The sequence below is a fragment of the Anabrus simplex genome, chromosome 1 (assembly GCF_040414725.1).
Source record: "Anabrus simplex isolate iqAnaSimp1 chromosome 1, ASM4041472v1, whole genome shotgun sequence".
NCBI lineage: Eukaryota > Metazoa > Arthropoda > Insecta > Orthoptera > Tettigoniidae > Anabrus > Anabrus simplex.
The window spans coordinates 314,756,253-314,769,548 of record NC_090265.1 but is presented as its reverse complement, the minus strand read 5'-3'; the positions used below and the strand labels follow the sequence as shown (position 1 = coordinate 314,769,548).

Here is a 13,296-nt window from a genome sequence, read left to right as displayed (position 1 = left end):
AGTTTAATCTATTTAAAATAAATTGTGTATTGATTGGTGGAAAAACACTTTTCTTATCTATACTTTGACATTGTTAGACGTCATCATCAGCAGATCTTAGAATAGGGCAAATATACGAGAAATATTCACAATATAAAATACAATACATAACCCTTTACACTTAGAAGATCAATAATTACATAAAATACAAGAAATGATTGTGCTTGAAGGCAAAGGCCCTCTATTTATAACAAGATGAAATCTTGATAGTCAATGTAAATCAATGAAAATGAAAACACTTAAAAGTTGATTTTTGATTAAGTCTCTGCCATGTTTTAAAACATGTACAAAGCTCACCTCAAGTCTGCTTGCTTACTCAGTAGGGCTCAATGGAATTTATTTCAAGATCAAGTTCACAACAAGCTGTTTAATATACTATTCCAAAAACAGTTAACCTTAGATAAAAATATTGAAACACTTATGAGAAAAACAGTGCCACTCAAATCTCTCTCAAAAACAACTAAAGAACCCAGTACTTCTGACAATTCAATTAAACAAAAAAACTTTTTCAGCGATAGTTCTTTTTCAGTTATTGGGAAGGACCCAACTCAATCAATCCAACATAACCTAAAACAGATATTGAAGAATACTTCTTTCCTTTTTACCGAACAAGAAAAACTTAGATTAACTAACACGAATCCAAGTTTACCGACTGCAAAAGTGCTACCAAAAATTCATAAGTCTGATGTCCCCATCTGCCCTATAATTAATTATAGGACTAGCCCTTATGTAAGATATCTCAATTTATTCAGAAATTTCTCATGAAACACTACAAATTTTCTTCTAGCAAAGCCATTAAGAACACTATAGAATTAATTGAAAAGCTAGATAGCTTTGAACTTCAACCCTACCATTCTTTGCACTCTTTTGACATTGTCAATATCTATCTGAGCATAAAACCTAACAAACTTCTTCTCATCATTGAAAAAAACCTAAATATAAACAGCCAGTTAAGTAAACTTGAAATTCTCGATTTCATGTCTGTTTTAAAATTGTTAATCAACAATAACTACTTTACCTTTAACAAAGTCATTTACAAACAAGAAGGTTTAAAGATGGGGTCACCAGCCTCCCGCATTTTAGCCGATATTTATTTAGACTTTCTGGGGTATACGACTGTTGAAAAAGATGATAAATTTGCAAGCATACATTTGTGGGCTAGATATGTTGATGATACCTTTATAATTCTCGACGACCGCACCATTGATGTGCCAGCCACCCATATAAATTTTAATAGTATAGATCCTCACATTAAATTTGCCCTAAAATCAGAAACTAATCAATCAATTAACTTCTTAGATTTAATGATAACCAGACTTCCCTCTTCCTTCTCACACAAGATTTACAGAAAATCTACCCACACAATGACAACGATAAGACAAGATTCATCACACCCTCAAACCCATACATATGCCACCTCCAATAGTTTGGTCGATCGCACCTTCGAAATTCTTATGACCAAAGTAAATTTAAATAAAGAGTTGAACATCATTCATTGTATCGCTAGACTTAACAGTTTTAATGAGGCATTTATTGAATGCATAATTAACAAATTCAGACATCATCCTAAATCAACATTACAAAAAGACAAACCTAAACCTAGTATGTTTTCAACTTTTACTTTCAATAAAAACATATACAGCATCACTAACATTTTTTAAAACATAACATCAACATCTCTTTCCATACCAACAACAGAAATACGGAGGTCTTGCATAATTCCACTTCAATAAACAAAACAAAACCTTTTTTTTTAAATCAGGAGTCTACAGGTTTCGTTGTAATGACTGTAATTGTTCATATATGTGTCAAACTGGACGGAGCATCAAAATCAGGTATGCGGAGCATGTTAACGCAATTAAGTACAACTGGGATTCTGCAGAGGGCCAACACGTACATGATTTAAAACACAAATTTTTTAGTATAGATCAAGATATAGAGATATTGGAAATGTTACGTAAATGCCCTTCACTTGACACCACTGAAAATTGCTACATACATCTGGAACAATATTTCAATTCCAACCTAAATTTGAATGACATTTCTGAAAAACCTAAAGTTCTTTTTGACGTTCTCATTACAGTTTTTACAAACATCAAACTTCCAAATAATAGCTCGGTCTTTCGTGTCGCACGCAACACCTTTTCACAGTATGCTCCCCTAACACAATGCCCTCCCGACTCCACTCACATTTTCGCTCCTCACTCCCCTCCCTCAGACCCATCTCCCTCTCCCCCCTCCTACCTAAGCTTACACCTTGCCCTTGATCCATGTCCCGGCCCTCAGTTCCTCTTCACACTCCGTACCTTACAGCAAGCCGTAGGATGTGAGTCTTTTACAAAATGACAACTTTCTTGTTCTTATTTTCCTCCTCTAATCTTCTCATTTTTTAATGGACTGGGAAACTCTGGTCATACAATATCTTTACAACCTTGCTTGTAACATGCTCCACCTGGTCAATTACGATACACTTTAGATCTAGAAGATTCAATTCAACATGTTGCTACTCATGGATGTGCTTTTCCACAATTAACTCATCTTTCCACAGAGGAACTTCTAAAAAAAATGTGTATTCAAGCTTTAAACTAAAACCTTTATACAAAGGTCAATTGACATTGTGACTAGTAACGTCATACATGACCTCAAGTTTTAAAACATGGCAGAGACTAAATCAAAAATCAACATTTAAGAGTTTTCATTTTCACTGTTTTACAGTGACTATCAAGATCTCATCTTGTTATAAATAGAGGGTGTTTGCCTTCAAGCATAATCATTTCTTGTATTTTATCTAATTACTGATCTTTTAAGTATAAAGGGTTATGTATTGTACTTTATATTGTGAATATTTCTTGTATATTTGCCATATTCTAAGATCGGCTGATGATGATGTCTAACAACATTGAAACCGGTACCGAGTAACCGAATAAAAATGTTGTAATTCAAACTGAACAACATATTTATTTTGTATTGAAAAGGTGGACATTTTGCAATTTATATTGCCTTTTGTTATGTGTATTTTTGCACAGTGAAACTGAAGATGGAGATATCATAGTCAATTTGGTGCTAAGTTGAGAGTTGTGCCATCTAAGAAACTTATGATGCCATCATTAGAGTTGATGGCAACTACCATCAGAGCGAGATTGCTGAATTCTGTTCAAGATGCCATTAATTGGACCACTGAACCCATTCATGCATGAACTGATTGAGCACGGTGCTTGCCTGGATCAAAGAGAAGAAGAGTGGTCAGTCTTTGTCAGGAATTGTGTCAAGGAGATACGAAAATTAACTCGGGGGTTTGAGTGGATGCATATCCCTGGTCCTTTGAATCTCACTGACCTCCCTTCTAGAGGATGTACAATTGAGCATCTTGTCAGTTCACAATGGTGGGATGAGCCTCCATGGTTGAGACAACATCACAATTCTTGGCCTCTGTCTTCTTGTACATACCATAAAACGGGGTAACTTCGGCCACTTTTTCATATATTTTTAAAAATAAAATGTGAAATATTCCCTCAAATTTTCTGAAAAATATAATATAAATTCTGCCAAGTTTGTTCTTATTATATGAACATAATTCTAATTGTTATTCAGTAATGAATAATAATTATCAAAAGATAATAATAATAATAATAAAATAATAATAAACGACATGCATGAGGCCGGAAGATAGGCCACTATGCAGCTTCAAACACTGCACTCTATAGCAGCTAAAGCGGGCCTCATAATCAACACTGGAAAGACCGAGTTTATGACCAACATCAAAGATGCCCCTACAACAATGGGAGTCAGTGACACAAGACACATCAAGAGAGCTGAAAATGTGAAGTACCTTGGAGAGTGGATATCGGAGGACCTAAGTGAAACGATGACTCTTGAACAAAGGAGAATCAAATTAGACAAGGCCTACCATGCCTGCAGAAAACTGTATGCCTCAAAGCATTTATCAAAGAATGTAAAACTGAGACACTATAATGCAGTAGTCAGACCACCAGTCCTCTACGCAGCAGAATGCCTATCCCTAACTAAGAAAAAAGCACTGAGAGCCCTGGAAGTGCAAGAACGGAAATTCCTGAGAAGAATAATAGGGCCAAGGATCCTACCAGATGGAAGGCGATGGTACAAACCCAACAATGAGCTCTACCAGCATCAAGAAAACCTCATAGATGCCATCAAGAGAAAACGTCTGACTTTCTATGGACACCTATACAGAATGGATCCTAATAGATTATCCCATAAGATCTTCAAGGTTGCTAACAAAGGCAAAGCTACTGGATTCCCCTGGACCAAACAAGTGGACAAAGATCTTGCAGAGCTTAATATTAATCAAGCCGCCATTACTGACAGAAATGCATACCGTTTAATGGTCAAAACTAAACCTTTCCTAACGTCCCTTACATCAGCTAGCCACAAAGGAGCCGGGAATTGGTCAGAGGAGCGCAGGAAAGAATTCAGCAAGAAAATGAAGGAATACTGGGCCAACAGGAAGGCTCAAGAGGCCACTAAGAACACAATCCAGTACGCTAAAAGGGGCAGACGACGACAAAAACACAGCTAGAACACAAGCACCGTGGTCCACAGATGGCCTCAACGCAAAGAAAAAAAATAAGATAATAATAAAAATAACTCAAGAAACAAAGTATTCTTCGATGTAGTGTTACTTCGGCCAACGTGAATGTTTTTAAAAAACCTGCAAAACGCCCAGTATCAACAATCACAATCAAATTAAAACGATTTATGGTGAAACAGATGTATAGTGATCAAATTCACTTTTTCCCCAAAGAAGAAGCTATTTTATTTAGCCTAAGTGTACAAGCCTTGTATGATATTACAAATTACATGTTGCATTGCATAAATATTTGTAATGGTACAAAAGATAATAAATAAAAGGTACAGAAATCATAAAGCCCAATTGCATGGAGGAAAAAGCGGTCGGAAAAGAAGCAATCTTGTAGACTGTCCTCATAATACACTGTCTTCTAAATTAGAAAACATATGGGCCGTCATCAAGTTCTTAAATGTGTATCGTCCATGTCAACTGATATCCGTCTATTCTATGGAAACTGTCTTTCCCCTTCCTGTTGGGACAAACTTCCCCATTTATTGTTATTGTGCCTTTATTAATCTCTTCTAAAGCATTCTTGAAGTAAACAGGATTGTAACTACAATATCCGCAGCTGCGTAATGTTTTCCTGTACGTTCTTGTCATGGCCGAAGTTACCCCGGAAAAGGACAACTTTTATCACAAAACTATTCCCTGAAAAACCTATTTGAATAAAATGCATCAAATTGTGTTGATCAGTTACCAGACAAACTTACATTTTGACCCCATAAACCACTGGAATGGAGAATCGAATGCTGGGGCTAGAGAACAGTTTGATTTCTGCTGTTACCAGAGAAGACAATAGTCGGGGCTGCAAAAAAAATCGATTGACTCAACAATGAGCCCGCCAATGTTATTTGGACTACAGAGTGTTCACAGAGCATTCTATTTTATGTGCATTTTAGTTTTGCAAGTAGTTCATCTTTTCCATTATAGGAGGCAGGAGAAAATAAGTGTTGCTATTCATCAGTGGCCGAAATTATCCTGTATGGCCGAAGTTAACCCGGGTACTTTGAGGAAGAAGTGATCAGCGAAAAGCTTAAGAAACCTACTGTACTCCTCGTTGCTCACAAGTACCATGGGTGGTTGCATCATTACTTGAGCAAATTTGAGCAAATTGTTCACATGATGACCTGGATTTTTCAGTTCAAGCATAATGGCCTTTCATAACTAAGTATTTTTTATTTTCCATCTTGTCGATACATTAGTTGCTTAAGGCAACTTATTATTTAAAAGTGGTACATGTTTCGTATATTATCAACATCTTCAGCCACATAACACTCTTTAGATAAAAATTCATATATCAACAAAGTATCAATGCTTTGAGAGAAAATGTCCTTAAAAATAGCATAAGAAGATTAAATGACAACATTAAAAACAAACTACTCATGAGAAAATATATGAATTATTTTTACAATTGAAAGCGGTGGTCAAGGAAATACTTGTACAATGGTCCAAAGAGAATATGTCCTGATGAATATTCTTTTGTTAAAAAGTTCATGTTTAAAAAAATCCAATTTATAAATTAAAAATTATACATTATTTTTAGTAATTGTCGAAATGAAGAAATGTAGGTTTCATAAGGTGGCTCTTATTACTGTTGGAGATGATAATAACACTAACTCCTAGTTGACAGTTCTTTATAAACCTGCTTCCCTCTGGAATAGTATCTCTTGTCTTTTTTATGTTCTTGTGCCTGATGTCATAGTGATGTGGTCTTTCTTGTTCACGTACTTGAGTAGGTGGAGGAGCAGGATGTTGGTGTGTCATTAACTTCCTTGTTGTTTGTTACCTTCTGCTTCAAAGGGGGAGGAACACATCATAGGGCTATCTGGAGGTGGAAAGATTCCAATTTTTTTTTTTTTTTTTTTTTTTTTTTGCTAATGGCTTTACGTCGCACCAACATAGATAGGTATTATGGCTACAATGGGAGAGGAAAGGCCTAGGAAGGAAGTGGCCATGGCCTTAAATAAGGTACAGCACCAGCATTTGCCTGGTGTGAAAATGGGAAACCACAGAAAATAATCTTTAGAGCTGCCAACAGTGGAATTCAAACCCACTATCTCCCGGATGCAAACTCACAACCACAAGCCTCTAACTGCACAGCCAACTCGCCCGGTCTGTAATCTTTTTCAAGTATTTTCAAATACACCAGAATTTGATCATATCATCATCATCATCAGTCGGTTTACTCATTGCTGAGCGTCGTGACCTCATTTCTTCACTTTGTTAGTAACTGCATCCTTAATGAGATTTTTCCATGCTGAGCGGTCTTCAGCTCTTCTTAAGATATTGTGAAGAGGTAGACCGGTGATCTTCTTTGCTTGGTCTAACCATCTACTTGTTGTTCTGCCTCTTGGTCTGGTCCCTTCAATTTTGCCTTGCAGAATGGTCTTTTCTAAATTGTCTCCTTCTCTCCTCAAAATGTGTCCCAGGAACTGGAGGTAACTTTCACTAACGCGGGAAGATAAACGTTTTGTGTTGCTCAGTTCTTCTATAATGGAGGCATTTGTTCTTCTTTCTGTCCAAGGTATACGGAGCATTCTCCGCCAACACCACATCTCAAAGGCATCTATTCGGTTCTTGTCACTAGCCTTCACAGTCCAGGTCTCGCAGCCGTATAGGAAAACAGAGAACACCAGTGGATCCACCAATCTTATTTTCACTGTTTTGGATAATGCCCGGTTCTGCCAGATCTTTGCGAGTTTAACCATTGCGGCACGACCTACGACAATCTGTCATTTTATTTCTTTATCACAATTTCCCGTGTTACTGATTATGGTGCCCAGATATACACAATCATTCACCAACTCCAGATCTTTCAGACATCCTGTTATTTGGATTGGGATTTGACTTTGTCGGTTGATAACCATTAGTTTGGTCTTTTTCATGTTAATTTCTATACCAAAATCTGAACTAATGATTGTCACTCTAGAGAGCAATTCATCAAGTTCTTGTCCACTTCCTGCAATGAGTGTAGTATCATCAGCAAAGCGTAAATTGTTGATTATCCTACCACCGATTGAAAATCCACTATCCCAGCCATCCAGTGCTCTTCTCATTACATACACTGTGTAGATATTGTAGAGTTGGGGTGACACTATGCAACCTTGTCTGACTCCATTTGTCACATTGAAAAATTCTGAGCATTCACTATCCACCCTTATGGTTGCATTATGACTATTATAAAGGCCTTTCAATAATGACGTTAAGTGTTTTGGGACTCCACATTCATTGAGCACTTCCCACAACTTGTCCCATTTGACACAGTTGAAGGCCTTTTTATAATCAAGGAAACAAATATACGCAGGGACACAGAACTCGCGGCATTTCTCAATTATCTGCTTCATGTTCGTTATTGACTCTCGTGTACCTTTACCTGCCACAAAACCTGCTTGTTCAGCAGAAATCTAAGATTGCAAGAAAGTTTTTAGTCGTTGATTTATTATGTACAGCAGAACTTTGCTAGCATGTGATATTAATGCTATGATGCGGTAATTAGAACAGTCCCTAACTGACCCTTTTTTGTGAAGGGGGATGAAAACAGATGTAGTCCAGTCTTTAGGCCATTCTCCAGTTTTCCACACTTATTACATACTGAATGTAAAGCATGGAGGCCTTCTTCTCCCATTACTTTCAGCATTTCTCAGTAATACCGTCAATGCCTGGGGCTTTGTTGTTTTTCAAATGTTTGATGGCGTTCTTAATTTCACTAAATAGGATAGCAGGCTCTGCGTCACATTCCATGCAGTTGTTCTCTTCTCTTATGCTATTACCTTTGCAGTATAAGGTTTCGCAGTGTTGTTTCCACATGGATAATGCTTCTTTCTTGCCACCAATTTTTGATCATATAACTGGTTCTTATACTCTATAGCATCATTAAGGTTATCATTTTTCTTTACAAGTTGGTCTAGATTAATGTGTTCATTAAGCTGCCCTTTTTAAATTTTTTTATGAACGTGAGGTCTTGTTCTATGTTGGTAAATGTATGAATTGTAGTAGTCATGTGGGCTCCCATAGCTGAGAATCTTCTATGTTTATCAGCATTCACATGTTCTAAATATCTTATTTAAAATTGTGGCCGGATTGTTCTATGTTTGTATTCTTGCACTCAAAGCGTGTAAGTTTACTTATTCCCGAATCAAAAAATATATCTTTTTCAGAGAGGTTTACTGTATCATGGTTGAAAATACTCTGTTTCATGTTGTTATTGGTGGACAATGCAATTTTGAAAATTTTCCCTTAAATAAATTTGTTATTACATGTATGTTTGGATTATTATATGTGAATTGCATTTTCCACCAATAACAACATGAAACAGAGGATTTTCAACCATGATACAGTAAACCTCTCTGAAAAGGATATATTTTCTGATTCAGGAATAAGTAAACTTACATGCTTTGAGTGCAAGAATACAAACATAGAACAATCTGGCCGCAATTTTAAATAAGATATTTAGAACATGTGAATGCTGATAAACATAGAAGATTCTCAGCTACGGGAACACACATGACACACATTTATGAACATAGAACAAGACCTCACCAACATTTAAAAAATTTAAAAAGGGCAACTTAATGAACACATATGAAGATCTGTACATTCATCTAGACCAACTTGTAAAGAAGAATGATAACCTTAATGATGCTATAGGTATACGAACCAGTAATATGATCATATTCTGGTGTATCTGAAAATACCTGAAAATGATTACGGACCGGGTGAGTTGGCCATGTGGTTAGAGGCGTGTGGCTGTGAGCTGGCGTCTGGGAGATAGTGGGTTCAAATCCCACTGTCAGCAGCTCTGTAGATGGTTTTCCGTGGTTTCCCATTTTCACACCAAGCAAATGCTGGGGCTGTACCTTAATTAAGGCCACAGCCACTTCCTTCCAACTACTAGGCCTTTCCTATCCCATTGTCGCCATAACCTATCTGTGTTGGTGCAATGTAAAGCCACTAGCAAAAAAAGAAGAATAAGAAGAAAGATTTAAAAACTAGAATTGCAATCTCTCCACCTCCAGATTGCCCTATGACGTGTTCTTCCCCCTTTGAAGCAGAAGGTAACAAACAACAAGGAAGTTAATGACACACCAATATCCCCTGTTCCTCCACCTCCTCAAGTACGTGCACAAGAAAGAACACATCACTACTACACCAGACATAAGACCACAAAAAGGACAAGAGATACTGTTCCAGAGGTAAAAAGAATTGACAACTAGGAATTATTGATATCATCTCCAATAGTAATAAGAGCCACATCATGAAACCTAGATTTCTTCATTTCGACAATTACTAAAAAATGTATAACTTTTAATTTATAAATTGGCTTTTTTCTTCGTTTTGCTAGTGGCTTTACGTCGCACCAACATAGATAGGTCTTATGATGGCGACGATGGAATAGGAAAGGCCTAGAAGTTGGAAGGAAGCGGCCCTGGCCTTAATTAATGTACAGCCACAGCATTTTGCCTGGTGTGAAAATGGGAAACCACGGAAAATCATCATCTGGGCTGCCGACAGTGGGATTCGAACCCACTATCTACTGGATGCAAGCTCACAGTTGCGCGCCCCTAATCGCACGGCCAACTCGCCTGGTGCTTTTTTTTTTTTTTTTTTTAACATGAACCTTTTAAGAATAGAATATTCATAAGGACATATTCTTTATAGACTATTGTACAAGTGTTTCCTTGACAACCGTTCTCAATTGTAAAAAGGATTTATATATTTTCTCATGAATATTTTGTTTTTAATGTTGTCATTTAATCTTCTTATGCTATTTTTAAGGACACTTTCTTTCAAAGCATTGATGCTTTGTCAATATATGAATTTTTCATCTGAAGAGTGTTATGTGGCTGAAGATGTTAATAACATACAAAACATGTACCACTTTTAACCAATAAATTGCCTTAAGCAACTAATTTATTGACAAGGTGGAAAATAATAAATAGCTGTGAATCTGTTAAAGTGCGATATGGACCAAGAAGTTGATTTTATGTAATAATGCCCTTTGTTGGAATGAGAAGAGGCAAGAACCATTGTCAGCAGAAAAACTTCTACTCGCTGAGAACACTGTTTGGAGACTTGTACAAGAAGAAACTTTTCATTCAATAGATGACAACAGGATCTGTGACTTTTCCCCCTTCAAAGATGAAGCAAGTGTAATACATGTAAAGACACAGTTGATGGAAAGGGATGACGCCTGCTCATTTGCCACTCCTGCCGTGATTCTTCATGACCACCCAATTGTGAAGCGTTTCATTCTCTATCACCACACAAAGAAAAAGCATACTGGTGCTCTTACACTGGGGTCAATTTTAAGAGAAAATGTGTGGATACAGAAAGACATCAGGCAACACGTGAAGTAGTGAGAAATTGTGTTGTCTGTCATTGCCACGCTAGTAAAGAATTTCTATGCTGATTCTCCGCCGCTCCCTGCATCCAAAGTAAACGACACCTCATTGTTTGAGGTGTGTGGGATTGATTATGCCAGTCCTCTCATTCTGAAAGGCGGCCAAAAAGCATGGGTAACCCTGTTCAAATGTGAAGTCTACAGGAACATACGTTTGGAGATTGTCATGTCTCAAAGTACTGATTCCTTTTTGTTAGATCTGTGGCGATTTATTGCACGCAGAGGAAGACCGAGTGTGATTTACTCAGACAATGCAACTTGTTTACGAGGTGCTGAGAATGATTTTGCAGCTCTTGATTGGGATAGAATAAAGATGTACTGCTCAGCTGAAGGAATTCAATGGAAATTCAACCCACCGACTGCCTCATGGTGGGGAGGATTCTATGAGAGGATAGTTCAAAACATTAAGCGGGTTCTTCGATAGATCTTGGGGAGAGCATCATTGAATCGGGATGAGTTGTATATTGTTCTCTGTGAATGTGAAAGCATTGTCAATTTCAGACCAATCACAGTTTTATCGGAAACCAATCAAGATCCTGTTGCCTTGACACCGGAGATGCTCCTCAAAGATATTCGCAATAGTGGAACCGTGGATATTGACAAAATTGAAAAGAACCATATGGACCATCGTTTTCATTATCAACACAAACTCAGGGAGCAGCTGAGGGCTCGGATCTGTTCAGAATACTTAGGCTCACTGAAGTGGATTCATTGCAAGAAGACTCGTCTGCCCTCAGTACGAGAAATCGTGTTAATTGGTTCAGATGATACCAAAATAATCTACTGGCCTCTTGCACGAGTAGAAAACATAATTCAGGGTAATATGCGAGTTATTTGATTGAGAACTGAACAGGGAACAATGACTTGCCCCTTACAACATGTGTTTCCATTGGAGATCGAAGGCTAGTCTAACAAGGATAGTGAAGAGGTTCTTGTGAAAGCGCCGCATCATTTGGACTTGTAGAGAAGGAAGGAAGATACCACAGTGTTTCTTCGTTTTGTTTTGAGAAAAAAAAACTTGTCACTATGTTTAGTAATTTTCATTTCAGAAAATTAGGTGGGAGGATGTGTTAGCACCAACATGAACCACAGAACTATAATTGTATTCCTTGGACATTTTTGGCATGAGCGAGTGTTTTGTTTCATTATGTAATCTTCTTTGTATCCAACATATGTTTTAGATGCTCTGTTCATATAGTATGGGATGGAATATTAAAATATAGATCAATAGATCAATAAATCAATCAACTAAAAAGGATAGAAGGGGATATGTGCTAACTGTTCAATCATAATTGTGATGTTTGACAATGGTAACCTTGAAACTTTAAAAATTACTAAGACTTAAATAAAACCAATACTTGTGTGCAATAATTAAGGTAATTATATAACAATATTATGATGAAAAATATATATATTTAGTGTTATTTCATTACAAAAGGATAGGTAACAAAACTCTGTGCAGAGAGGTTTCAATAACAAGATTAAGCCCAAAAGACCCACATTTCTCAATGCTGGATGCTCCATAGAACAAACTAACTGAATCTGACAGATGATGCAGTAGGTAGGCCTACCAGTACTTGTGGCCATCCAACATGAATCAGCTGCCTAATTCTGTCATTCAAGATAATATAACTATTCAAATTACAAATGTTGTGATTTAAACAGTGCATATTTCACCTACTACTACTACTACCACTACCACTACTACTAATGCTGCAGTTGCCTTTTGTAAACTTTCAAGGTACTTATTCTTTTCCTTACTATGTGTAAATCATTATTAATGCTCATGTAAGTATTAGCTCACCTGGAGAGCAAGTTGGTAGTCGAGGTACCCAAGCACCTTTGTGACAGTAAACTGTGTCAACTCCCTGAAGTTTGTGTCCAACATCACAGGTAAAAGTAAGCTCTTCATACTCAGCTACAACAGCTCCTGGCTTACAATTAATACAGCGTGTGGCTTCGTATCGTGCATGCGGGGTCAGAGCTGGCAGTCGACAGCTGGTACTAGGATGAGGTTTCCCACATAGTTCAGGATCTTCATCAGACCAGTCTACACATTCAGCTGTCTCCGTACAGGTGAGGTTTCTGGCTATACAGCCACCATAATGACAGCGGAACATTGCAGGAGGACACCTAGGAGGTAAAAGGAGGGCTGGATTGAAAGATATATCATATTTACTCATCCATAAACCTTACCTTTTATCCTTACTTTGCAACTTTTGAAATATACTAGTGTCCAAAAGTTAAGCAT

The 13,296-nt window shown here is 37.2% G+C and overlaps 1 protein-coding gene across 1 annotated transcript in view; it reads right to left on the bottom strand.

Annotated features, from left to right (window-relative positions):
• The window catches only part of LOC136865388 (modular serine protease), a 200,649-nt gene that overhangs the window by 120,002 nt on the left and 67,351 nt on the right, over window positions 1–13,296 (bottom strand). Inside the window, exon 5 of the mRNA XM_067142403.2 lies at window positions 12,850–13,178. Within this exon, the coding sequence (XP_066998504.2) occupies window positions 12,850–13,178 (329 nt within the window). The remainder of the gene's footprint in view (window positions 1–12,849; window positions 13,179–13,296) is intronic.